This window comes from Fusarium sambucinum, chromosome I, assembly GCF_050947815.1.
Source record: "Fusarium sambucinum isolate potato_lamoka chromosome I, whole genome shotgun sequence".
Lineage (NCBI taxonomy): Eukaryota > Fungi > Ascomycota > Sordariomycetes > Hypocreales > Nectriaceae > Fusarium > Fusarium sambucinum.
In genome coordinates this window covers 9,472,215-9,495,477 of record NC_139294.1, presented here as the reverse complement: position 1 = coordinate 9,495,477, position 23,263 = coordinate 9,472,215, and the positions used below count along the sequence as shown (strand labels likewise).

Genomic DNA, 23,263 nt, shown 5'->3' with positions numbered 1-23,263 from the left:
TCAAAACACAGCTGCCAAGTTTAGACAAGATAGCTATAAAAAAAAATAGACTGAAGCCGCGCAGAGCATACTATATGTACCGTGTTGACTACTGGCACATGTCGACATGACTCTCTCATATCATTCATTACTTGGAATAACATGTCCCTGATCGAGATTGATGTAGGATCTAACTAATAGCAGTCGGCGACATAGAATAACAACGGATATATTGCGCTGCTAGTCAAAGACAAGCTAACTAACCAATGCGATCCACAGCACCAAAAGGATGAACATTGTGATAGCGGGTAGCGGAAGAAAAAGAGGCCTTTCTGCATTGGGCCGGGGCCGTTTCTTATTTTCCTTGTGTGAATCTGGCTTGAGTTAGTTCAGGTTTAGTTTGGACGCCCAGTTTCCTCGATCAGGCCACCACACGATCTGTTTGAAGATCGAACCGCCATGTCTGAGACTTGACGCCCACTTTGGAATGGCGGCGTGTGCCTCGCCTCGGCAATTGCACAGCAGTTAGACCCAAGGGCGTGTGGTAAGAAACAAGAGAAGTGAGATGTTGGTCTATAAAACCTGGCTGGGCTTACTATGTCCTAGTTGTGAGACAGAAGCCGCCTCTATGATTGGGCAGTATATCTCCTGGAGTTCCCAAGTGAATTTGTGCAGAATATGTCACTTTACTACGGTGAAAGAGAAGAGGCGATGTTACCTCGGCTGTATCTACATGATCTGTCAAGATATGCGGGTATATCGCCGATTCCTGAAGTCTAGTTCAGCCAGCCTTGGGTCTAGGATGTCGCCCCATAGCGGTAGGGTAAAGCGCCTAAGCGCAGTAAGCAAATAGGCATCCTTACTATGCTGTAAGAACCAACATCATTCCGGTCAGCATCGGTTGTTGATCACATCCGTTAGTTTCGAGACAAGGTCCAAGGATATTGAGTCAAGATCAGCACAGCACAGCACAGCACAGCACAGCACAGCACAGCACAGCACAGCACAGCACAGCACAGCACAGCACAGCACAGCACAGCACTTCTAATCAATCACATATTACCCCCTAGTCTATGTATCTTGAAGTACTGATCACTGTTGGAGCTTAGTTGAGATGAGCACCACAGCAACATTAGTAGTGACAATGAAATACCCTGGCCTATATCCATAGCAATATCAACAAGTCCTCCGGCTTCCGGACGTCCGGACCCGGCGCTTAAGTCTTGACATGTCCAAGCCGTGTCGGCCCCGAGATTAGCCCCAGATCGGCATCGGCATCGGATGACCACCGAACGTCGTTAAGCTGCATCATGCCATGTCTCGGTCCTTCTCCTCTTTCCAATGTCTGTCTCTAGCACAATGTCTTACTTATGCTTTAGCGCTTCCACTCACATGACCACGTCGCCGTTTTAACAGGCTAATCTTGTTTTCCCTGCTTCTACGGATAAAGATCTTCAACTACTGCGGCCGCTTGGACCAACCCCTTGTTGTTGAACTTTTCCCCCCAGCATGACACATTCTTACATACCTGAAAAGAAGGAAAAGAAATTCTAATAATATCCGTGCGCACCATGTTACAGATCATCAACACCCCCAGCCTCGTTAAGCGGGAAAAGCAAAGACAACAACAGCCTCAAAAACTGAGACTAGACTAAGTCTCTGTCGATAATGACAAGTCTCATTTTCGAGTATCATGTCAAGATGTAGGGCGAACACATTTAATCTCACCGGTCCACGCTAGGCCCTTTCGCCATGACCGGTCAGAGGACCCTTCTCTTGTTTCGTCACGACTGTCGTACTCTCATGGGACATGTTAAATAGCCATGACCTGATATTGGTTTCCAAGTCCGTTTATTTATTTAATCTTTACCAGAATTCCAGCTGAAAAGGGGGTAGCCAAGCAAGGCAAAGCAAGGGGCAAGGGCGGGGGACCCAAAAAAGCAAAACGGAAAAGCCACAACTCAAGAAAGACTGTCTCTATCAAACAAAGAAACGAGTATCTAGTAAACCTAGAACCATGTCATTTGTTTCTAGAAGGGGCCGTGGGATGCATTTTTAGTCTGCGGCACGGCACGATCAACACGGCTGAGAGTTCCTAAGAGTTTGAGTTGAGTTCCTCTTTCATACCTACTCAATACCAGAGCACTTTACTAGACCCCCAACGCTCGGGCTTTGTTTGATCTTGACTTTTACTCCTGCATGAATTCGCGAGTCCTTACACAGAAATACCTCACTAGGAAGATGGGAAAAGCTCCGAGCGCACTGATGTTGACTGACACTTATCGAGATAAGCCCTAACCCTTGAGACCCCTGACAGGTCACGCTCGATGTGTTGTGCAGCATGATTTGGTTGAAGTCCTGACTATCACAAGGCTGACTAGGAGACCCGGATCCGAGAATGATTATCTAAACCCACTGTGAGGTTCCATCTGCGAGATGCCCGTTGACTGTTCAGGATATAATAGGGGTTTCAACTATGAGTGAACTTGATTCTACACTCAAACAAACCATACGAGTCATGCTATTGAGATTGAGACACAACACTGACAACGATAAATCAGATCCAAGTAAATATATTCTTTTTGGGGCTGTGATAGGCTCGACTAGTTGTCAGATAGCCTTGAGCATCAACACCTGTGCCGTGTCTCAACCGAGCCCGCCAAAAGGCCAAGATAGTACAGTATTGGCATATCCTGAGACCTATCGTCGAGCTTCTCGCCATATCTGTCTAAGTACATTCATTATAATCAAGGAGAGAAAACATATAACAAAAAGTAGGACCGAAAACTCCGACCAAGTGCAGTTCTGCTTTGTATTGTTTCATGATGCCATCATTTCCTGGCCATCAATCCACTCGCTCTTCCGCTTGAGGGAGCCGTTGATAGCCTCTGTCTCTGCCGCGTGTGAGTTCCCGTTTGAGCCGTTGCTTGATCCGCCGCCGCAACCTCCTCGGAAACCGTTGAGCAACCGTTCGAGGCCGTGAATTCCGAGCCCCGCAAAGTTGCGACCGGCCGTCTCTCGCTCGCCGATGGCAATTACAGCGCCGATAAGGTCGTGGTTGATCTCGTCATTGACGACACTGTCATGGTTGTATTTGGGATGTACATCAATAAAGTTGCGGATCCATCGGGCTGTGGTGTCAAGCTCTCCGCTTGCTCGCTTGGAGATCAGGTCGAGGTATGTGGACAGGTGGCATCTGGTTGAAACATCGACATTCACGCTGTCGAGGTAGCTCTCGACGATGGGGATCAGGCCAGGAAACTCGCCCGACTCTGAGCCGTTAATGATATCGTTGACGGTCATCTCCTCAAACTCGTGCTCCACGGGACCACCGGGGGTTGGAGGTCGGCTAGGATGAGCTGACCCGGGTCGGCTGTCGTCGCCGAACGTGGTGTTTGCCCTAGACGGGCGGCTAGGGAAAGGGTTGCGTCGGAAGTGAAACTTCTCCTTCAAGACGGCATCCACCTCGTGTGCGCGCTCCATGTTGTCGTCAACCTTCTTAATGGGGATGTAAAAGTTCAGGTCAAATGACAGAATGGCACGCGTGACTAGGACCATAAATACCGAAAAGGCGGCATTCTCAAAGTCTGTAATCTGGATCTCCATAGAACGGAACTCGACTCGCCAGCCGATGCTATTGTCAGCGGGTGGCGGCTTAAAACGCATATGCTGCCAGTTAGTTGACTGGATGTTTTCGAAATGGTCCGTCTTGTTGAGATCTAATTCTTGGAGATCCTCTTCAAAGACGACAATAGGATCACGGATAAAGAGATGAGCGAAATGAGTGGCCAGGCGGTCGTCCATGCCACCCTCAAGGAGTTGACGTTTGATATCTGAGTCATATACAAGATCAGGATCGAGGTACTCGTTTCTCAATCGTGGATCTATAGCGATGTATGTTGAGTTGGATGCATACCGCGACTTTGGTATCCTTCTGACGCCTTCCGTGAGAGGCTATTTCAGTGTGAGCAACATTCCCCGAGTTCGCAAGTGCAGGATAAACACATACCTTTTCTCCCAACTCTTCTGGAGTTCTACAATCAACAGCGTGGCTGATCTGGTTCCATCGCACATCTGTGTTGGCAAGAAAGCCCTTGTACACGGGTGTCGCAGCAGTCAAAGCCAGCATAATGGGACCAAGAGGGCTCAGTTGGTCGTAGAGCATTCGTCCTTCGGTGATGTTCTTAGCCTGGAAGGTGATCTGGAGACAGCAGCTGCCCATTCCAAAAGCCATGGCGTCCATATGGATGAAGTCGTCAGGGGCGGCTCCATTCCGCACATCGTCGTCCTCGGGCCAGTCATGCTTGTCAAAGTTGACAGTGGGATCTTTCCAGGGTTTCGGTGTGTTCTTGTCGTGAAAGATGGGAACATTTACCTGGACCTTTCGGCCTCGCCGAGAGCGAATGTTGGCTGCTAGAGTTGGAAATCTGATATGGGGGTTGGCGATCTCATCCGGGACAAACTGAGAACGGAGACGGGATCCTGAAGGTGGGAAGTAGGGGTCTGTGAACTGTCCAGGAACGCCGATTTGAGGGTAAGTAGTCAGTGTAATGGGATATTCTGTGGAGAGCATGTGCTCCTTGGCAATCTTCCTCCGCAGCTTCATGTCAGGTTCTACGTCAAGAAGTTCTTTGAAGCCGATACCCCAGGGCTTGCCGGGAGTGGCTTCCAACATGAAGCGACCAAATTCGGGATGGAAAACAGGAATAGTCCTTTCTCTGAATAACAAATGGTCAGCGCGAATATCCTAGGAATGAAAGGGACCTCAACCTACGTCTTCTTTTCATATGTGCTCGGCTCTTGAAGTTCCGGGACACAACCACCTTGCTTCTTGAGATCTTTATCGGCGGCTAATGCTTCAAGAATCTGTGCTTGGCGGAGGGACAGTAGCACTCGCTTGTTGTCTTCGGAGTAAACCACAACAAGATATTCGACCTGTCGAAGTTGTTAGTCAAGCGGGTTCAAAATCTTTAGGTTCATGACCAACCTCATCACCCCAGAGAAGAGCATCGCGCTCTTTACCCTTGGCTTTGTTCCATATCTCCAACAGTTGCTAAACGTACAAGGGAAAGTCAGCAATCTGTGACATGATTCATTACTACCCATACAACCATTCGCGCATAGTGTATAAGAGTTCAAGAGAGTGAGCGAGTGACTTACCTGGATACCCCATTCCCTAACTTGAGGGGCACGCTTTTTGGCGTCGGGCCAGTCGAGGGCCGTTCCCAAAGCTCTGAGGGTAGGTCATGTCAGTATATATGTTCTCTTATGAGCACTGCAACCATGCATGTGATCGTGACTTACAAGAGACCCATAGTGAGAGAAAGAGTGAGGTTTGCGAGGAGGATGAAGATGGAATTTTCGGGCTCAGGGGCTAGAGAGTCGCTTAAACGCGGCGATCTTGGTTTAATCGGCAGGTAAGTAGTTGGAAAGATTTGCTCAAAATGACGAAATCCGGTTAATGAGACGAGATGAGATTCGGGTAAAGCGATGAGAGTCTTTGGCCTAGATCAAAGACGGTGCCTCGACGAATTATAATGTATGACAATTCGGTTCCGAGGTATAACTAATCTTTTAGTTAAAGCGAAATCGGCAGGTGGGCGCTAAATAGGCGTAATAAAATAAAAGTCGTCTTTTTTTTTCCCCCTTACCCAGAGATATGCTTCCCCAAGATGGATGTCGGAGTCTCGGGGTTTGTTGTGAAGAACAATAACTTTTTTTGCTTTATTTTGATTGGGAACTTCAAGATAACCAGAGAGGAGTGTTCTTATCAGTTAGTAGTATTCTGAGGCTTTTCTTCTCGCAGGACAAAAAGAAGAAGAAGAAAGGCAAAGACCTAAGACCTAAGACCTAAGACCAAAAGCCGGTTGATCAATCGTCGACAATAGTAATAAAGTCGAGCGACGACCCGAAGGTGTTGACAAAAAAAAGAAAGGAAAGAAAGCCTTGAACGTCAAACGTCAGACGCAAAATAGTAACGGTCCGTGTCGATCAGTAGGGAAGGAGATAATGGAAGAGTGACTGCCTCCGCAAAATAAAAATAAAAGAAGAGTACCTTAGTACTTACTTTAGGAAGGAAAGGCTTAATAATATCCCCGTATTGTACTTTATCGTACTATTTCTTCTTTTATGTTTGCCAGAGTCGAGATCAAGTCCAATTCCGCGGGGTTGTCCGTTGTCAAAGTAAAGAAAAGCGCCGAAGAAGAACAGTTCCAGTCCTATCTTTGCACTCGACGGTGGATCTTCATGTGGAAACAATTAGACAAGCAGTTTTAGTTTTAGTTTATGTTCTTATCAACTGATTTCACTTTCTACATTGTCAAACCCTCTCTTTCCTCTTGACTAGGTTGTTATGGCTGTTGCATCGCATCGCATCGCAAGCGGAGCGCATTTTCTGCTTAGAAATCGACTGAAAAATATCAAATCGGACAAGGGCCAGATGATGCCATCGCACGCTAACCTGTAATGGGGGCAAGTGACCGGACCAAAGCCGGCAATCTTGAGCGGTTCAAAGGTCCAGGGTAGGCGAATGCCCATCGGACATGTGATGGGATTTGCCCACCTTTTCAATATATCACCATTATCTATGTTATAACAATCAACTAAACAAATTCACTACTGAGGCATAGTCTGGCTACTAATACAGCATCAAGCTGTAAGTCTCATATCAGTATTGGACACAAGTCAGCCCTGTCACTCGTTCTAGTTCGACGCCAAAACAACTCCGTGTAACCGCAGGCCGTTATGCTTACAATAGCATCTCCGAATTGCTAAGCACCCGATTCCTGCATGTAGACGATCGTACGTAAACCCACAAGCCATGACGTTAGACTGTCGGCAATTCTACAGTTGTAAACAGCCAAGACAGTTGTGCATGCAGCAAAAGATTCAGGAACTCCAAGGAACTGGTTACAGAAACGGCAAAGGCACTGATACAGAGCCCAAAGGAAGCTTAAATGTGCCGCCGACACTATGCATGCACGGATTAACCCCATTGTTGTTCCATTGTATATTCCAGAACAGAAGAAGAATCATATGAAACATACATCTCGTTTCCCCAGAGTTCTTATCTTACCGCCACCACATCCCACTTATAGTAGCTGATTGGATTTTGCCAAACTCCAATTTCATGCCGTCATCCATCCATTGATTCATTCCAGAATAAACATATCCGAGTTATGTCCGTTGTGTTAAAATACATACTCCATTACACTTGGTCGATTCCTTACTCAAATCCAATGTGAGCTTGTTTCAACTCGCACAAGATCAACGTTAATTATGCAAAGTCAGCTGGGTCACCAGGTCTGGTATTGGGAAATACTTTACCCCGGATCATACAAGTCCAAGATATTTCACTGGTGATCGTTTCTTCCAACTGAGGTCTAGATCTCTCCTCTTCGAGATGTGGTACTACCAGAGAGCCAACCAGCTAGAGCTGTTTTACGAGTCACGCGGCACTACCCAGCTGTATGTAACCAACAAGGTGTAATGGTATGCGGAAAGCGTGGGCAATGTGTTTGATTGGTATGGTACTCGACAGTACGATTCTGCATCATGCAACAAATGTGTTATATCACCCAACACCATCGATTTATCTCATATCTCACCACGAGGTGGCTGACTTGCCAAACCATCCGTCTCCTGATTCTGCATATTTGACAATTATGCGAATTCTCATCTTCCAGACTTATTGCACTAACATCAAGGAATGGAGCGCTGTCCTCTAGCATAGCTGGTAAAAGTTAGCCCCATGCTAAATGTTTAGTCTTGCAAAACACCACTCGCAGTCGACACAATACTCTGCTGTCGGTGTTCAGGGTGAACCAGAGACGGCCTGGTTTCTCCTCAAATTCGGCGGGTGTGTGGTCCTCTAAGGTCGCTCTTATCAACTGCCGATGAAATAATACACTGGCACTGACATTGCTGCCCCTCCGAAATTTCAATAGTTAGGACAGTCTGCCACAAGCCACCGCGAGCTTGCTGTACTCTTACAGGACTGTACCGCATCTCTGCATTAGCAGCCGCTTCGGCTGCGGGGGGGCATCAAGCTTCCGTTCGAGCCAGCAAGCCGAACTCTATTACATAGAAGGCCATTATTAGCTGGAATCCGTACTGATTTCAGAGCACAGGATTCAAAAGGCGTGCCGCATGCCTCATTGATTTCCCTTTAGATCGAGGGATCGACGTTGTGGTACCGGCCGGAGCAAGAAAACGAAAAGTCGCCATGACAAGATACCTCGGTACGTATCTCAGGGAAAAGGTGTAATTGACGATACTGAATACAACATGACGGCATGGCTGGGTGATACACAAAATAGATCCCAGAGACAACACGGAGACACATCGTAACATTGTATTGTATGACCGGAGACAGAATGCCGGCGATGAAGTTTGTGGTATTGCAGTATGTTGGCTTCCGTTCCTAGCTTGATGGGATCGTCCATGACACTAGGATGCCATGTGAGCGATGTACCCCTAGCCCAAGTCGCATTTCATGTGCTTATCGAGGTGAACCAAGTCAGCCAGTCAACCACACACTCCCTTACAACAATCTCCTGGTTGCCGTTCCAGTGCCAAGGAAGAGAAAAGAGATAAGCAATGAGAAGAGAGGTGTGTAAAGCTATGACACTCTGACAAACGTCAGAATTCCATCAAGCTCACAGTCAAGACACCCTCTTACCCGGAGCATCAGCAAGCTCCACTGATGCCCTAATGTCATCCGAGCTTGCTCAGCATTATCAGCTCTATCCATGGATGAGAGATAGCTTCATGTGTACGGACGGCAGGCCTGTTAGTCCCGCTATTTCGGATCCGGATGCCCAATTGTGGCCCTCTCGAGGGACCCTGGTACTTGACGACAATGCGCTGGGTAGCAATGGATGTTGACTTTAATGCATCCCACCAGGGGACAACACCAGTCCCTGACGATCTTATTGAACACTGTATGGATAATATCTTAGTAAAGCAGATACAGGGTCTTGTGGTCAAACTCTTCTCGGCTTCCAATTCTTTTTTTGTTCCGATGCCTCTGTGGTGCTTTGACAAAAAAGTACAGCACAGATCAGCACAAGTCTCGGGTAACAGAGATAATCTATGCAACGACTGTGTCTGCATTGCTATTGCTCTCCCCTGATGCGTGATGCTTGGCACAGTATAGTTCAAGCCGATGATTCAGCGTTGTTGTCATTCATACAGTTCATGTACGACGCACCGTGGCAGCATATCCGACGCTGATACTGGGCGTTGCAATAAGTGACGTTAAGGTCCAGTGAGACCAGCTCACAATATGCAATGCACACGTGAAAACGGCAAGATGAATTAGTCAGTTAGTAACAATTGGATACGAAGCTCTGCATAGCATACAGGTAGGTACTGTTGCTTAGATAGAATTCGCTGTCATCCAGTGGATATAGAATGATATACCTACGGAGAGAGAGATAGAAGATACATACCACGCCACCCCTGAGTTTCAGCCAATGTACTTATGACGTGTTATTCACCTAAGCCTAACCCCGCTATCCTCATACAATGACCAGCGCCAACTCTGGATCTGCCAGCGACCAGCAGCCAGCCAGCCGTAGCCAGCCAACCACCTTAGCTGCTCAGGTATATCCATGTAACCCCCACTACAAGATAGACCTCTCAGGCTCTCAGCTACATCATACCCAACTGCTCTTCAGCCCCCCAATCAGGCACTATCCCCTACCACGGCCTGCGACCCTGTGGCTCCTCCAACAACCCCCCCCGCCAGTCTCAGACTTGATTCCTTCAAAACGACGCTTGGCTGTACCCGTACCGCTTTGCACTGCACTGCACCATATCGACAAAAGAGAGAAGCACGGCATTTCCTTGTCCTTCAACTACAACGTCAGCGTTCCAGTCCAAAATCACCTTCGCCATGAACCCTCACCAGAAGAACAAGGTCGACGTCAAGGTAAGCTGCCCCCAGGAAGCAACCTCAGAAGACTCAAGCTCCCCTCTATTCATGACTCGATGCCCGCGATAGCATATACCAAAGACCCGTCCGTCAATGCCGCTCGCTCACTACAACTTCTACACCGATATCACTTATAAGCATTCTTCGACTCTTTTGCTAACGACATGCTCCCTTGCGTTACAGTCACTCACTCCCGAGGAACAGCGTCTCTTCCGTCTCTACGGCAAGCTGCCCTCCCGATCCGACCACTTCGCCAAGCATCTCAAGGACCGCAAGTATTTCGACTCGGGTGACTATGCCATGTCCAAGGCTGGCAAGGGCGACGGCGTTGATGCTGGTGCCGTCGGCTCTCAGCACCCCGTCCCGGAGAACATTCCCCACCTCTCCTCCCCGGTGAATGGCTCCGGAGCCAACGTCCCTAAGCACCACGGCTCCGTCCCCGGCATTCAGGCTGGCAGCCCTATTAAAGAGAGCAGCTTCCTCAAGAGTGAGACCAGCGTCGATGAGTCTCAGGGAGACGACGTCGATAAGCCCCAGGGTACAGACACTGCTGCTGCACCTGAGCCCGTTGCCGCCGGCGGCGAGGGCATCCCCATCCGAAGATAGAGAACAGTCGTAATAACATGCGAAAAAAAAAAAATAAGCGGCTGCAATAGGAACAACCACATGGTCTTTTTTTTATCATTGTTTTTTTATCATGCACAACATGAAATGGTGGTTTGTACGAAGTCTCGTGTGTGGGCTTACAGTGGACTGCGATATTAGTTTTGACGACTTACGAGGATCGCACAGTTGGCGTTTGGGAATGGGCAGACAATCTGGTTCGCACGCAGAAAGGGGACATATCTCAGTCTGAAACCATCAGATAGGCTAGGTTGTTTGATAGCGGGAGACGAGAGAAACATCACCCTCCCCGCGCAGAGTCATCGTATTCATTTGGTATTTTAGCTACCTGCTTCGTTTTCCGAAGTAGCCTTTCTATTTATTTTCTTCTTCATGTTCACATGTAGTAATCCCCAGACTTCATCATCCGTTTATGGCTTTGTAGGGGTGATCAAATACACAAATACCATCTCGACTGTGTAGCTCGTAATTTAACCCTCAAGGGCCTTGGTTGCCATCTCCTTGGCGCCCTCAAAGGTCTTGTTTCCGCCAATGAAACCAGCTGCGTGGACAAACACGCAGCCAGGAACACCACTGATTCCATCAAGCTCAGCATCCCGGAAACCTCTCCAAGCCTCGGGGAGTGGCTTTCGGCTCATAAAGGAGTCCTTGCTCTCGGGCACGCACTGGATGCGCCACTTGGCACCAGGCTCAGGCTTCTCGGCGTATAGAACGTAGAGAACAGAGGGGGTGCCATCCTCAAGAGTGTACAGGTGGTCCTTCCAGGGGACAGACTGGCCTTCGAGGACGAGAATGCGGCCTTGCTCATCGTATTGTGTGCGCTTGTTGAATGCCTCCTGGACAATGGTGCGGGCAGGTAGCCACGAAGCGGCATAGCCGTCGAGATCGCGGTCGAACTCCTGACCAATGCGGTTGCTGGCCTCGTTGAACTTGGCATCTTCAGCGACCTGAGCCTCAGCAGGGTCGGAGGGGGCAGGGTCGTTCCACTTGGGGTTCAGACGTCCGACCATGGCACCGAGACCGAAGGCACCCTCACTGAAACGCTTCTCAAGGCCGGCAGCGGCAATGCCAGCGGGGTCGAAGACAGAGATACCATTGTCGTGGGCATCGAGGGCCTCAATGAAGTTCTCGTACAACTTCTTGTAGATCAACTCGACATCGGGAGAATCCTCAGACAGTCCAAGGCGTTCAGCAACGATGGCACGGCCAAAGTGCAGGAAGACCAGACCAGCACTGGAAAGCTTTGTTGGACGGCCAGGGAAGGTGGTGGCGAAGCCTCGCTGGTGGTGATCGAAGCGGCGCTTCTCAGCATCGTACTCTCCACCAACGTCGACAACGGTGTGGCAGGTAGCTAGGACAGCAGGGTCACGGGTACGGACGAGGTCGGCGTCGCGGTAGGCAGGAAGCCGACGGAGCATGTGGACGGCGAGGGCCTCATCAGCGTGGAAGTGGCCGCTGTGAGTGCCGATGAGGGGGCCGTTGCCCGAGGTCTTGACGCGCTTAGCTGCTGATTCGGCCATTGTAACAAAGAGACGACGGTACATGTACTCTGCGTATTGTGGTTGTACGGGAGAGAGGGAGAGGGAGAGTTAAGGTGGGGGCAGATAAAAAAGTTGTTGCTAATGAAGTCTAAAAACGCGGGGGGACAAAATAAGCGGTACATAATGGCACTGCACTGAAACTGCCTGTAGCCAGTACGAATAATGTGCAGGGCAGATGGCATCGATTGAGTTTTTTTGTGTATTTCATTCCTTTCTTTACACTTTTCAATTAATCTGTAATAACAATTGCTGTTCAAGACCCGGATTCTCTACTTCTCTTTCTGTAGCTTTATCTGTGCCGCATACGCTCAGTATAGGTGGGAGCAAATATGCAAACAATTGGTATGGAAGAAATGCACCTTTCAAGCTACGAAAAATTCCTTGGCGTACTACCTTTAAGATATATCTCGTCATATATTTCTGCTTGTACAGAGTATTATAAACTGTCGTACCCTGATATACTGGATCCAAGGTGAGCCAATCAGTGTGGATGAATTACACAGTCCAGACCCGCTTCAGAAGTTAGTATGTATAAATATTATCCGATCTGATGCAGATATAGTTTACGCCTAGTAACGTTCTATTATTCCTGGTTGCTCGATCTCAAAAACTATACTTGATATATCGGTATAGTTTATAATGACTACTTATTGATAATCATATAGGTAGTACCCATAGTGCGAGGTAGCCACCGAATCCCTAGTCTTGTAATCCAAGAAAGTACGTCTATTAGTAAAGCTCAGCTTTTCCTCAAGAGTTAGGAGATGAAAATGTTTACCGACTGTTCTATCATAAAACGTTACTATTATTAGGTACCCATTGATTAACACGGTCTTGCTAAACTAACAGGAATTTAACATGAGCACATGTCGATTGTCCACTATGATGAACAAAGGGACTACGGACACTATATTTGAAATAGGTTCAACTGCCGAGATGACCGATAACTAAGCTCTGTAGACCAAAGCTTCATAGCAGATAATAGTCCGTTCTCTCTTATACTATGTACGCTTTTGCAGTTTTGTTGTATGTTCATGATGCATTGACCTGGTAAATACAAGACTTCTACTAAGCTTGCAAGCGAGCGAGCGAACCCGATGCCTACCATCCCGTCCTCATACAACACATGGCCCAAGCAGCCATGTGGCCACTGGGCTGCATTCGTTGTCAAAGCTCTGTTTCTACAACGGGAGCGAGCGAAGAGAGGGGAAGCGAAGCGAAGCGAAGCATGGGCCTTATTATTCCACTTTGGCCGTTGGCTGATAATGCGTAACAACCATTACGTGTGCAATGGTGGCATACATGGACGGTTCAATCCGAGTGTCATATTATGTATCTTACTCTATATATTTACATAACCAGTCCCTCGTTGTTTTACATCGTGTCTCATTATGAGCACTAAAAAGAAAAGAAAAGAAAAGAAAACCGAATGACCAGCCGCCGTTCCCTCTTTTCTCTTCTTTTTAGCAAGCAACTAAAAAGAAACTAAAACAACACACTGGTACGCCTAGGTATCATGCAATGCAATGCATTAAAAGAAAAAATCAGTCTGCCGCTCGGTCCTCTCTTGTTCCACTTCTGTTCCAATGCGCCTTGTGACTTGAGGACATGACTCGTCACGATTACTTTTGTACACTGATGGCCGCGGAGCTTTCCCGACAGGTTTTCAGCTCCGCCTGCAGACGACTTTCCAGTCTTGCAGCAACCGAGTAGGGGTTCAAACGACTTGGACAGATACGCAAGTGGGCTGTGAAAGGGCATACGCAGTATGCGCAAACGTGTCGACTGCAGGAGCGTCCGGGCTCAAGAGGGAACTGAAGTGTGATCCAGAATAGATGACGGTGGAACAGGCCTCCGCCGATCATGCTGGTCCACCTTCACCAGAGTGCTGCTGTGGAAAGTGGAAGTATAAGCGACCTGATATCGCCCCCGGGAATATCTTAACGCCATATATCCGTATATATCTTGAGAAATGTCGAATACTTGTGCATATAAACTTGCAATTCGAAGACCAGAATTCATTATAAGATGAGTTGCTTGAGATTACGCTGAATAATCATGTCCTGGACAGAGGCCATAGTGATCTTGAGCAGATTAGTATCGGTAGCGTTGGTGAAATGGCCGTAGATTTCCTTTTCGGTGTTTCGGTTCAGGGCTTTGAACTTGTCGAGGAAGTATTTGCTGGCTGCCTTGTAATCGTCCTTGGGGCCATGGTAATCGGTGAAACCGTGATTTGAGATTGGGCTCTTGGGAAGCTTTTCCTTGAAGAGGTCCATCTTGTTGAGGAACAGGATAAGTGCGGATCGAGCAAACCAATGGGAATTGGCAATCGATTCCCAGAGCATGAGTGCCTCGTTCATTTGGTTCTGCATAGCTGTTAGCATGTGATCCGTGGTATCCCAAGTTTGTGAAGTACTAACCCCATCCTTGTCCTCAACCAAGCACTGGTCGTAACCACTAATTGCGACCAGGAACAACAGGCAGTTGACGTTCTCGAAACAGTGAATCCACTTCTTTCGCTCTGATCGCTGACCACCAACGTCGAACATACGGTAGGTCAACTGGCCGAGGTCGAAAATGGTCTCTGTGATACCAGTTGTACGTAATCGAGATCGGAGAAGATCTTGATCATCTGGGACATAGTCTTCTCCCCAGAGTCTGTCAATATCCTCAATAAAGCTTTCAACCATGTCAGCGCATTGTTACACACGTTTCAGTTCAGCTGTGGTGTAATACGTACTAGGTGAGGTTGTCGTGTAGCGCATATTCATTTCCCATTCCAATGGCCGCTCGGACACCGCTGTCGACCCATAACGCCTTGACGGGCGTAAGATAGTCAGCGGGCATTGGATCGTGTGGGCTAATCTCGTGGTCGACAAGGATATGAGCCATGTATTTCTGTAGCAATTGTCAGTCGCTGTAGATGTCGAACGGACCGGTTTGGTCGCCAGCAGAAGTGATGGTGTTCTAGCGATCACGACCAAAACCAAGCAGAGTCTGCTTACCTCATTGTCGGGACTATCGAAATGAAGATCATGTTCGCCCATTGCCTCGGCAATAACCTTGAAAGATTGAACAATGTTGTTGAAAATTACGGGCTTCCATTCCAGTTTCTCGTTTTTGGTGAAGCCTTGGGAGTAGATGAGCTTCATCTGTTTGAGGACAGTAGACTTTCCAGATTCTCCAGCACCTGTTGAGCGCACGCAGCGTGTCAGTCTCGGTTCGTCTTAGAGCGCGATGTGACAGTTCCTACCTAGTAGGAGGAGCTTGACCTCCTTTGATAGTCTCTTTTCATCCTGACGGAGTTGCTTCTCGATCTCGCGGGATCTTGCAAGGCCGCGATCGCCTTTGTCTCGGTTTCCGAAGCACATTGTGTGTTGTTGAAGCGACTGGCTTGACTGCAGCGAATGCGAGACAGCAGAAAAGATGGTGTCGGCTGAACGGGAACGCAAATCGAGGTCGCAAGCGCGTAATGTTATGTATATATGGCAGTAGAGTTGAAGCTGCGATGCGAAGATCAAGACTGATCAAAGCCAATGCCTCAAGCTTTGTATCGAAGGATTAGGGGACGGAGTTGCAAGACGAGTCGCGAAAACAGCGGGATACCCGGCCGAGTCACGTATTCGATCGAGGGTTCGATTAAGATGGCGTTTGAGACAATGTCTTGACGGATCGGCAAAACCAGCAAGGCTAGCTGGGTGACGCAAGACGAGGCCAAAAAGTTTCCTATTCCCGTTGAATAGCAAACAAGAACAGAAGAAGAAGAAGAGGAGCTTGCTCTTGCCGGGCGTGTTGGTTCAAGTAAAGTAAATATAGAGAGGGTGTGGGGCAAAAGAAACGATGGCAGACAAGAACGACACTGGACGGGATGTGTTGGGATAGGATAGGATAAAAGCGAGCAAGCCATGCGGGTTTGAGACAGGGAACTAGAGACGGGTCGTTTATTAATTGTGTATTGACATTCATCTAGCATCCATGGATCACATCCCAAACTAGCCCGCCTAGGCAAGAATAGAGAAGTTACCTCACTTTCCACATCATCCCGTCATAAATCAGGTCTAAGACAGGGACGGCAAGCATGGCAACGGCACAGTGCAACAGATATACGTATCTAGCAGCTTTTTCTTCTCTCACAGTATCAGATTAGCTGCACTGCAGGGCCACTCGCGATGCTAACCCTTTGTTCTTCGTATACTTGCCTCGATACCTACCTACCTATCCTCGGGCGCTTTCTTTCTTTTCCCTTGGGCCTGCACAGGGCCCTGCAAGCTAAGGTTTATAGCAGTGGAGTCGCCCCTTAGAGCGTACCTGTCTACCTACTAGGTAAGGTAGGTCTACTGAACTCATTAAGGTGAGAGTGGATCTTTTGACAGGCGGAAGGAAGCTACTGCACCAATTGAAGTACCGCGTGCCGTGGCGTTCCTACCTAAACCATACCGTCCGTTCCCGGCGATACTATGGATGTTAAGACATCTTGGGTCCGTCTCCTTCGCACCTGCCTCGGTAGGCGCTGAGGTAATGAACTATAGATACTTACCTCCTACTACTACGGTAAGAGAATCAAATCGTGTCAGGAGATATACTGAATACCTTCACATTCAATGCATCATCATAGTTCGTCCTTCATGCCGTTCAAGCACTTTCTTTCAAGGTTCATCCCCGTCTCCATCAGCGGACTAAGTTACATACCTAAAAGCCCCTTGAAACACGAACCCTCGAGGGGCCGACGGCGGGAAGGTAATGTACTCGCTATTCGGAACCGTCAATGGGTCAATTATGTCAATCAGTGGCTCAGCACTTACACAATGGTTCTGTTTACTTTTTTATTTTTCTTCTTTCTTTTCTTTTTTCGCCTCCATCCTTCGATGCAATGCGACTCTGGAAGGTCATCCGCGCTTAAACGATCTCCACTCAGCTACATTGCGGAAGAAACATTGCTAACGATTGCAGTTAGTAGTCAACAAAGCCCCATTTAATACCACGAGGTGTGGGTGGATGCTAGCTGCGGATACCGATGCTGATAATTGTAGCGTAGTAGCGAACCTGAAGAGCGGTACAGTAAGTGCCGTGCATGAGATGAGGCTTGTCATCAGCAGTTACAACTCACAACTAACTGATGTATAGTATACTCTACAAGTAGTACGACACAACTCTCTTGATGACTCCATCCGTATTTGTATAAACTAATTGGTAGTCACCACCTAAGCCGGTGAATTGTCTTCCATCTCTCTGATTGTAAATAGACTTCCATACTAATAGTCCGTGCTCCGATCGCCATGTGGTGGTTCAAGGTCGGGCTGCTCTGAACACTGGATGTCAGGCTCAAACATTGATGGTAACGTTATGGTATGTACGCAGCTTGCCTGGCTGGGCTGAAATTGGCTACACGGCGCTCGTCCACTGACTCGAATCGAGCTGGCTAAACCTCGTAGAACCAGTGATCGGCATGTGTCAGTTCTTACTGTACAAGGCCGTGCTTACGACCTCAACTCAGTGCTCATTTTGGCGACCCCTGATTTCTTACTCGTCTAAACAACACAACGCACGGGCTCGTGATGTTCAAGAAGATCAAGAAGCAGAACCTGAAGCAAGGCGACAAACTACTTCCGAAATTTCCGAAGAAAAATTCTAGTGAAATATCCACAGACTACAGAACATCTCGGCTCCATCAGGTGTCTGGTAATTGTGGCAAACGGTGGGTCTTATTCAATGAACAAAGACCATTGACAAAATTCTTCGATCACCTAACCTGTCTTGTCCATTGGACGTTGGAAAAATTGACTACCTATTTCTCAACTCGGTACCTGAGTCCTAGAGACGCTATCGCATTACCGGGACCATCAGTATTTGTCCATTGCACCTGAGTCTCAAATAAAAACACCAAAGAACTATCCCCATTCCCTAGCAGAGCCTGCTCGTGCTCATCTCACAGCGTCATTCTTCTCATTGGCTTCCACTTCTCAGAACGTGGAAACCTGGTCAATGACCCTTGCTTAACCTCCAGGAGTTCTTCTCTTCCACCCTGGTTAACCCACTCATTTCCGTTGACGGTTGCAGGGACTGAGGGACCACTCAACATTATATCGCATCATACCACACCACACGATGATAAGGGGAACTAGTTCTGTAACAATTCACATATCCGACGTTCATCCTGGAGTATTGTTTTCACAGTCTCAAACTCTACTAGCCAGCTAGCTAAACCACCACCTCCAGCTTGGCTAGGCTAGGTGGCTAAGCACATAGAATAAGCAATAACTGGGCGTTTAGCTTGTGACTTGTCAAGATATTGCAAGAGTGTCCTCAACATTAAGCCCAAACCACCCACTAACTACCTGCGATACATCACATCAACCACCGCCGACGGTACAAAAAAACTGCATTGGCGTGCCCAAACCCATAGGTGATGAATTGATCGCGCTAAAACATGGAAGTTCGGAAACAATGTTCGAAGAGGGAATAGCATATTTCCGAGCCCACTACACCTGAGAATAGCTTGGCTGTTAGCATAGATATTTTCTCAGGTGATGAAGTGAAAAACAGACGTTTAAATCGGTCGTAAAACACCAGCTCTTGGCGCAGACGAGTCTTGAGCGGGAAGGGGGAAAAGGCTCCCCTCCTCTCAAAAGCTCTAACCATGTTACATACAAGTTCTTAGCCGCAACAGAGATCAGCAACGTTTCTATTGATCGATGAATATGGGTGGACGCCAGAAAAATAGGGGCACGCACTTTGTGCCCTGTAAATATTTTGACTTGTCGTTTAATCTCTGATAGGAGAAGGAGTCGCGAGCTAGGATCGCTCTCGGATCCAAGACATCCCGAAAAGCATACATACTTTATGAATCAATTGTTGGAACCTCCTGCATAGTGAATTTCTTCTTCAGCTGAAATATGGTATCCGTAGTATAGATATAACGTATAGACGGATATAGAATGGGTTGCCTCTAGCGTCCGCCCTCGATCTACATAATTCGACGATGTTATCAATAGCAAGGACAGATCTCCCGCTCCCGGTGGCTGATTGACTAGACTAGGGTTATCAATACTGACCATTAGACGTCAATAGTGAATGCATCTACGGTAATGGAGCATCCAAAAGCTCAGCTCTCACAGTGTAATACTATTCCTGGCTTGGTAGTATCCAACTCACACGAGTTCTTGTACAGATAGAGTTCAAGTAACCAACGGTTGGAAAACCGTAAGGGGAGCAAACATCTATACGTTGCTGCATGCTGTTGGGTTCATCATATAACAGCTACTATTGATTGGCTGTTGGATCATGATGAAACACGATTCTTGTCATCACATACCAGTCTGAACTAAGAGGTTGTCGAGTGGGATGGAGAACGAAGGATATGCCCAATTAGAATGACCCATGGGCATACCAGCAAAGTATTATGTAGGTATATCAGAGTTCAAGTATTGGCCACACGTGGGTTTCCGCATACTTGCTGCACATATCCCTTAGATCGATCATACTTCTAACCCACTATTCTAGAACAATCAGGGAATGTATGCAATGGTCCTAACGCACTAAACTTGACGTTTGGATAGTACAAAGCTTAGAGACGTTTGGTGCCACCTAGTTAAATTCTGAAACTATCAACGTCTCTTTTCAAAAGCGGCTAATAAGTTAGCACATGATTGGAATTCCAGACTTGGTTAAATGCAGAGACGCTTCATCAAACTATGGACTGCCTCGATTGGGGTCACTGCATGAAAAAGCTCGGTATCCGAAAAGATGCTTCTTTGCAGACAATGATGTGCACACGTTATAACCGCCCGGCACTATCCATGAAACAGGTTGAAACAAATATTGTATTGTTAGTCTTATGGCTTAATGACAGGGATCTAATCATCAGCCGCATCATCCGGCCCGGTGTCATGCGTTGATGCCAGGCCATGATGAGTTCGCGCATATTGCGGTATGTGCATTAAAGCTTGAGTTCGCTGGTCCATCTTACAACAGTTGGGTTATGCGATGAGAATCTTGTACACTAGTGCAGGTTTGACAGCTGTAGCGCCTTCTGTCTACGATGTTGGAAGCATTCAATGCCGCAGAGATAAATTCAGTGACTGTTTTATTTATATACTGGGCAATCATAAGTAAGAATCATAACGTGTCTAAGGTTGAGGCATGATAAAGTGGTATCCAGGTATCAAATGCCCGTCATCAAAGTATCCAACCCACCTCCTTGGCTTAAGTCTTTGCATCAAGCAAGCCAGATCAGAACTCTATCTAAAAATGGAAATCCCAAGAGTTCAACGCCGCAGTCATGCCGTTCTATCCAAAAAGTAATTCCCGCTCTGGAGGGCATCTTGGGATCCATGGCTGGATCCGCTATCTCGATGCATTCGTCTAAATTAATGATATCATCAAGGTTTCTACTGAAGCCTTGTGCCAACGCTAATGAAACAACATAAAACCGAGCTGGCAGTATCTTGTTTAATACCAAGTGTTTTTGGGGTCAAGGTTGTAGAGAATTTTGCAACTCTGCTTCTGGCACATCTTGCCACGATCAAGCGTCTTGAACACGGGTCCGTCAGGGCCAGTGACGTAGTGATACTGTCCAAAGAAGCGCCATTGACGAGGGTCAGCGAGGGAGTATACTTCGTCACCCCAATGTCCGCGGTAATGGAACCAGGAGGTTGGTGCATGTGGATTTGAGGCTGCGGGAACGAGACTCAGAGGTTCCTCCGTATCGTCCGGTTCGTGGCCGCCTTCCTTTGTGTAATCGTAATGATATGCGTAGTTGTTAAGAGACGGATCCCACAAGGGCCCCTTATCTGTAACATCCTTGAGGAGCTTGAAGGGGAGAATGTAAGGATGCTTGCCTGGTAGAGCGTACATCGCGTGCGATCCAACGGCGGAATAGATGACGGGTCGTTCTCCGCGCTTCTCAACAGCCTCAAAGGCGTATGCTTGCCCACCCTCATGTTCTGAAAAGAACACACCACGGGGAATGCCGTGCTCGAAGCGCACCATGCAATGCTCCCAGTCACCCACATGGTTGCCAAAACGAATCCCCAAGACGGTTTGGCCAAGATTATACGAATAGAAAAAGAACCAGAAAGCGTCCACAATACCGGATCCTTTATCAACAACTACCAGTACGGCTGGAGCGGCCGAATAGCCATTTTCGTCTGGCCTGTGGCCATAAGATTCCGAGCGACGACCGTTTTGGAATTTGCGATGCCTGGGATCCGAAATCTTGTGTACAGGACGGTCCTTGCCGACATCATACCAAGTGCTGGGTTCACGAGACTCCGGTTGCCCTTGAGGATGTCCTATCGGTATTTCGGTGTCCTGCTCTCCGTCGTGATCATCCGGGAACGGTTTGGGAATGTTGTAATGACTGTGTAGCCAATCGGGTCTAGACTCAACATCATTGTCGCTTCGGAGAGTAATGTTGCCGGAGTACTTGTTTAGTTGGTGCAAATTGTGAAGGGTCCATTTCTCAGTAGAGTTGATAAGCTCATCGCTAGCATATGCGGTCATGTGTTCGACATGCTGACGGATATCTGAAGGCCAAAACTCCTCTCCAGAATACAGATGAACCAAAGGCGCATGCTTGGTAACATAATCGGGGATGTCGCGGAGAATCCGGCGACGCTGATTTGTGTTGCGCTTATGATCTTGACGTGGAAGTTCCTCTGGCTCCCAGGCTAGAGAACGGCGCTTCAAATCCCCCCATTCAGGCTCCTCGTCGTCATTGCTCCCACGAGTAGCAGGGTCACTGCGCAAGTGGTGCAGTCCGCACAAGCTCATCCAGAGACAGGCTTGACGATCCAGAAAGTATGGGCTGCTATTAACCCAGCGTCGGTCTCTTTCTCGTCTCTCTGGGCCTTTATCCGTTGGGTCTAGCACTCGAGGGAGCAGCCATGCGCCAAACGAGACAAGCAGCACAAAAGCTAGCAATATGGAGAAGCGGCGTAACCAAATCATGGTTATTGCGACGACAAACTCATATGATGTGGGATTTGTAGGAATTGAGCAAGATAGAGTATTGAGTTTTCGATAGCGATAGCGACAGGGCGGAAGCGGTCGGAGTATAGGAAGAAGGGTCTAAGTCAGGATAGGCCGGCTATACAGGCATCACGAATGAAGGGGAGCGAAGAGAGTCGGTGCCGCTGTCGGCATGCCGTTGAATGATATGGAGAAAGAAAGGAATGAAAGAAAGAAGAAAAAGCCTTTGACTAAGTTGATGGAAGAAAAGAAGCGTGCGCAATAGTCATGGCCGTTGATCGACAAGGGTACGGATAGATTGGCGGAGTCCGCAGTGACCCATGAGGTACTGTAGTAAGTGGAGGGAGAGGAGTAATGCAGGTACTTGACCTTTTTGGCAATGGAACTGCAAACTTACAGCCCAGAACAGGTCTTGGGTGTGTACCTGACAGGACTGTTTCTTGTTTCTTTGTTGCCCATAAGACGCCAATCACCAAATACCAAGACTAAGTCTTTACAGGTGTCGAGTACGAATACGTAGAAATTTTGCCCATTGAATCTGGGGTATTGACATCCATGGGCGTTCCATGTGGAGGTTCCTTGCTCCCCCAAGTGCCGATGAATGACTTACTCAAACATCCATACTTGATGGGGTTCTCCTCAAAGTTTGGTATACTCAAACATCTAGACAATAGCAAGCCACAGGTCAAACTCACTTCCGGATTCAGACATTTTTGCCAAGTTTTAGAAGCAGCGTTACATGGACAGGTACATACAATAGTACCATTTCAAATGCAACCAAAGATCTCGAACCTCATGCCCATGTGCTTGCTTCCTGTGGAAAATGTTTTAGCGTACTTGGAGACCCCTCTTGTCCTACTCAGAGCCTCCATCCAAGAACCCCAGCATCGCTACGACCCTGGAATGGACCGACTAGTTAGACCTTCTTGCCAGAAATACACGCAAACCCGTATTAAACCCCATCCAAAAGGACATGCAGGGGTTTAATAACGCTGAGCTTGCGATCCCGAGTACGATGCTTCTATTCCTCTAAGAGAATCAGATGCATTTACCTGTTCACTGTCAGTTCTCGTTCCGAACAAATGATCTTCAGCAGAATTAGGACGGATGGACGAACGCACGAGAAAGGCGGGGGAATTGTGCTGAGTGACATGATCATTCTATGTCTGCGAGTCACGACACACTTTGCTGCTTTATAACTAAGTGAATTACT

At 47.8% G+C, this 23,263-nt stretch overlaps 5 protein-coding genes across 5 annotated transcripts; 1 reads left to right on the top strand and 4 right to left on the bottom strand.

The window, feature by feature from the left end:
* Window positions 1–2,799: 2,799 nt before the first annotated feature.
* Window positions 2,800–5,294, bottom strand: FSST1_005816 (glutamate--cysteine ligase; the record flags this gene model as incomplete). Its single annotated transcript, XM_083232129.1, has 6 exons — window positions 2,800–3,933; window positions 3,989–4,697; window positions 4,754–4,914; window positions 4,967–5,032; window positions 5,140–5,212; window positions 5,284–5,294. 6 exons carry the CDS (start codon window positions 5,292–5,294, stop codon window positions 2,800–2,802), a joined length of 2,154 nt encoding a protein of 717 aa, XP_083089246.1.
* Window positions 5,295–9,877: 4,583 nt separating this feature from the next.
* FSST1_005815 (camp-regulated phosphoprotein/endosulfine conserved region-domain-containing protein) lies at window positions 9,878–10,522 on the top strand (the record flags this gene model as incomplete). Its single annotated transcript, XM_083232128.1, has 2 exons — window positions 9,878–9,913; window positions 10,100–10,522. 2 exons carry the CDS (start codon window positions 9,878–9,880, stop codon window positions 10,520–10,522), a joined length of 459 nt encoding a protein of 152 aa, XP_083089245.1.
* A 488-nt stretch (window positions 10,523–11,010) lies between these two features.
* FSST1_005814 (metal-dependent protein hydrolase) lies at window positions 11,011–12,060 on the bottom strand (the record flags this gene model as incomplete). Its single annotated transcript, XM_083232127.1, has 1 exon — window positions 11,011–12,060. One exon carries the CDS (start codon window positions 12,058–12,060, stop codon window positions 11,011–11,013), a length of 1,050 nt encoding a protein of 349 aa, XP_083089244.1.
* Window positions 12,061–14,102: 2,042 nt separating this feature from the next.
* Window positions 14,103–15,452, bottom strand: FSST1_005813 (guanine nucleotide binding protein, alpha subunit; the record flags this gene model as incomplete). The annotated part of the gene is made up of 5 exons (XM_083232126.1): window positions 14,103–14,447; window positions 14,502–14,760; window positions 14,822–14,979; window positions 15,087–15,271; window positions 15,335–15,452. 5 exons carry the CDS (start codon window positions 15,450–15,452, stop codon window positions 14,103–14,105), a joined length of 1,065 nt encoding a protein of 354 aa, XP_083089243.1.
* Window positions 15,453–20,529: 5,077 nt separating this feature from the next.
* On the bottom strand, window positions 20,530–22,029 carry FSST1_005812 (uncharacterized protein; the record flags this gene model as incomplete). The annotated part of the gene is made up of 1 exon (XM_083232125.1): window positions 20,530–22,029. One exon carries the CDS (start codon window positions 22,027–22,029, stop codon window positions 20,530–20,532), a length of 1,500 nt encoding a protein of 499 aa, XP_083089242.1.
* Between the last annotated feature and the right edge of the window lie 1,234 nt (window positions 22,030–23,263).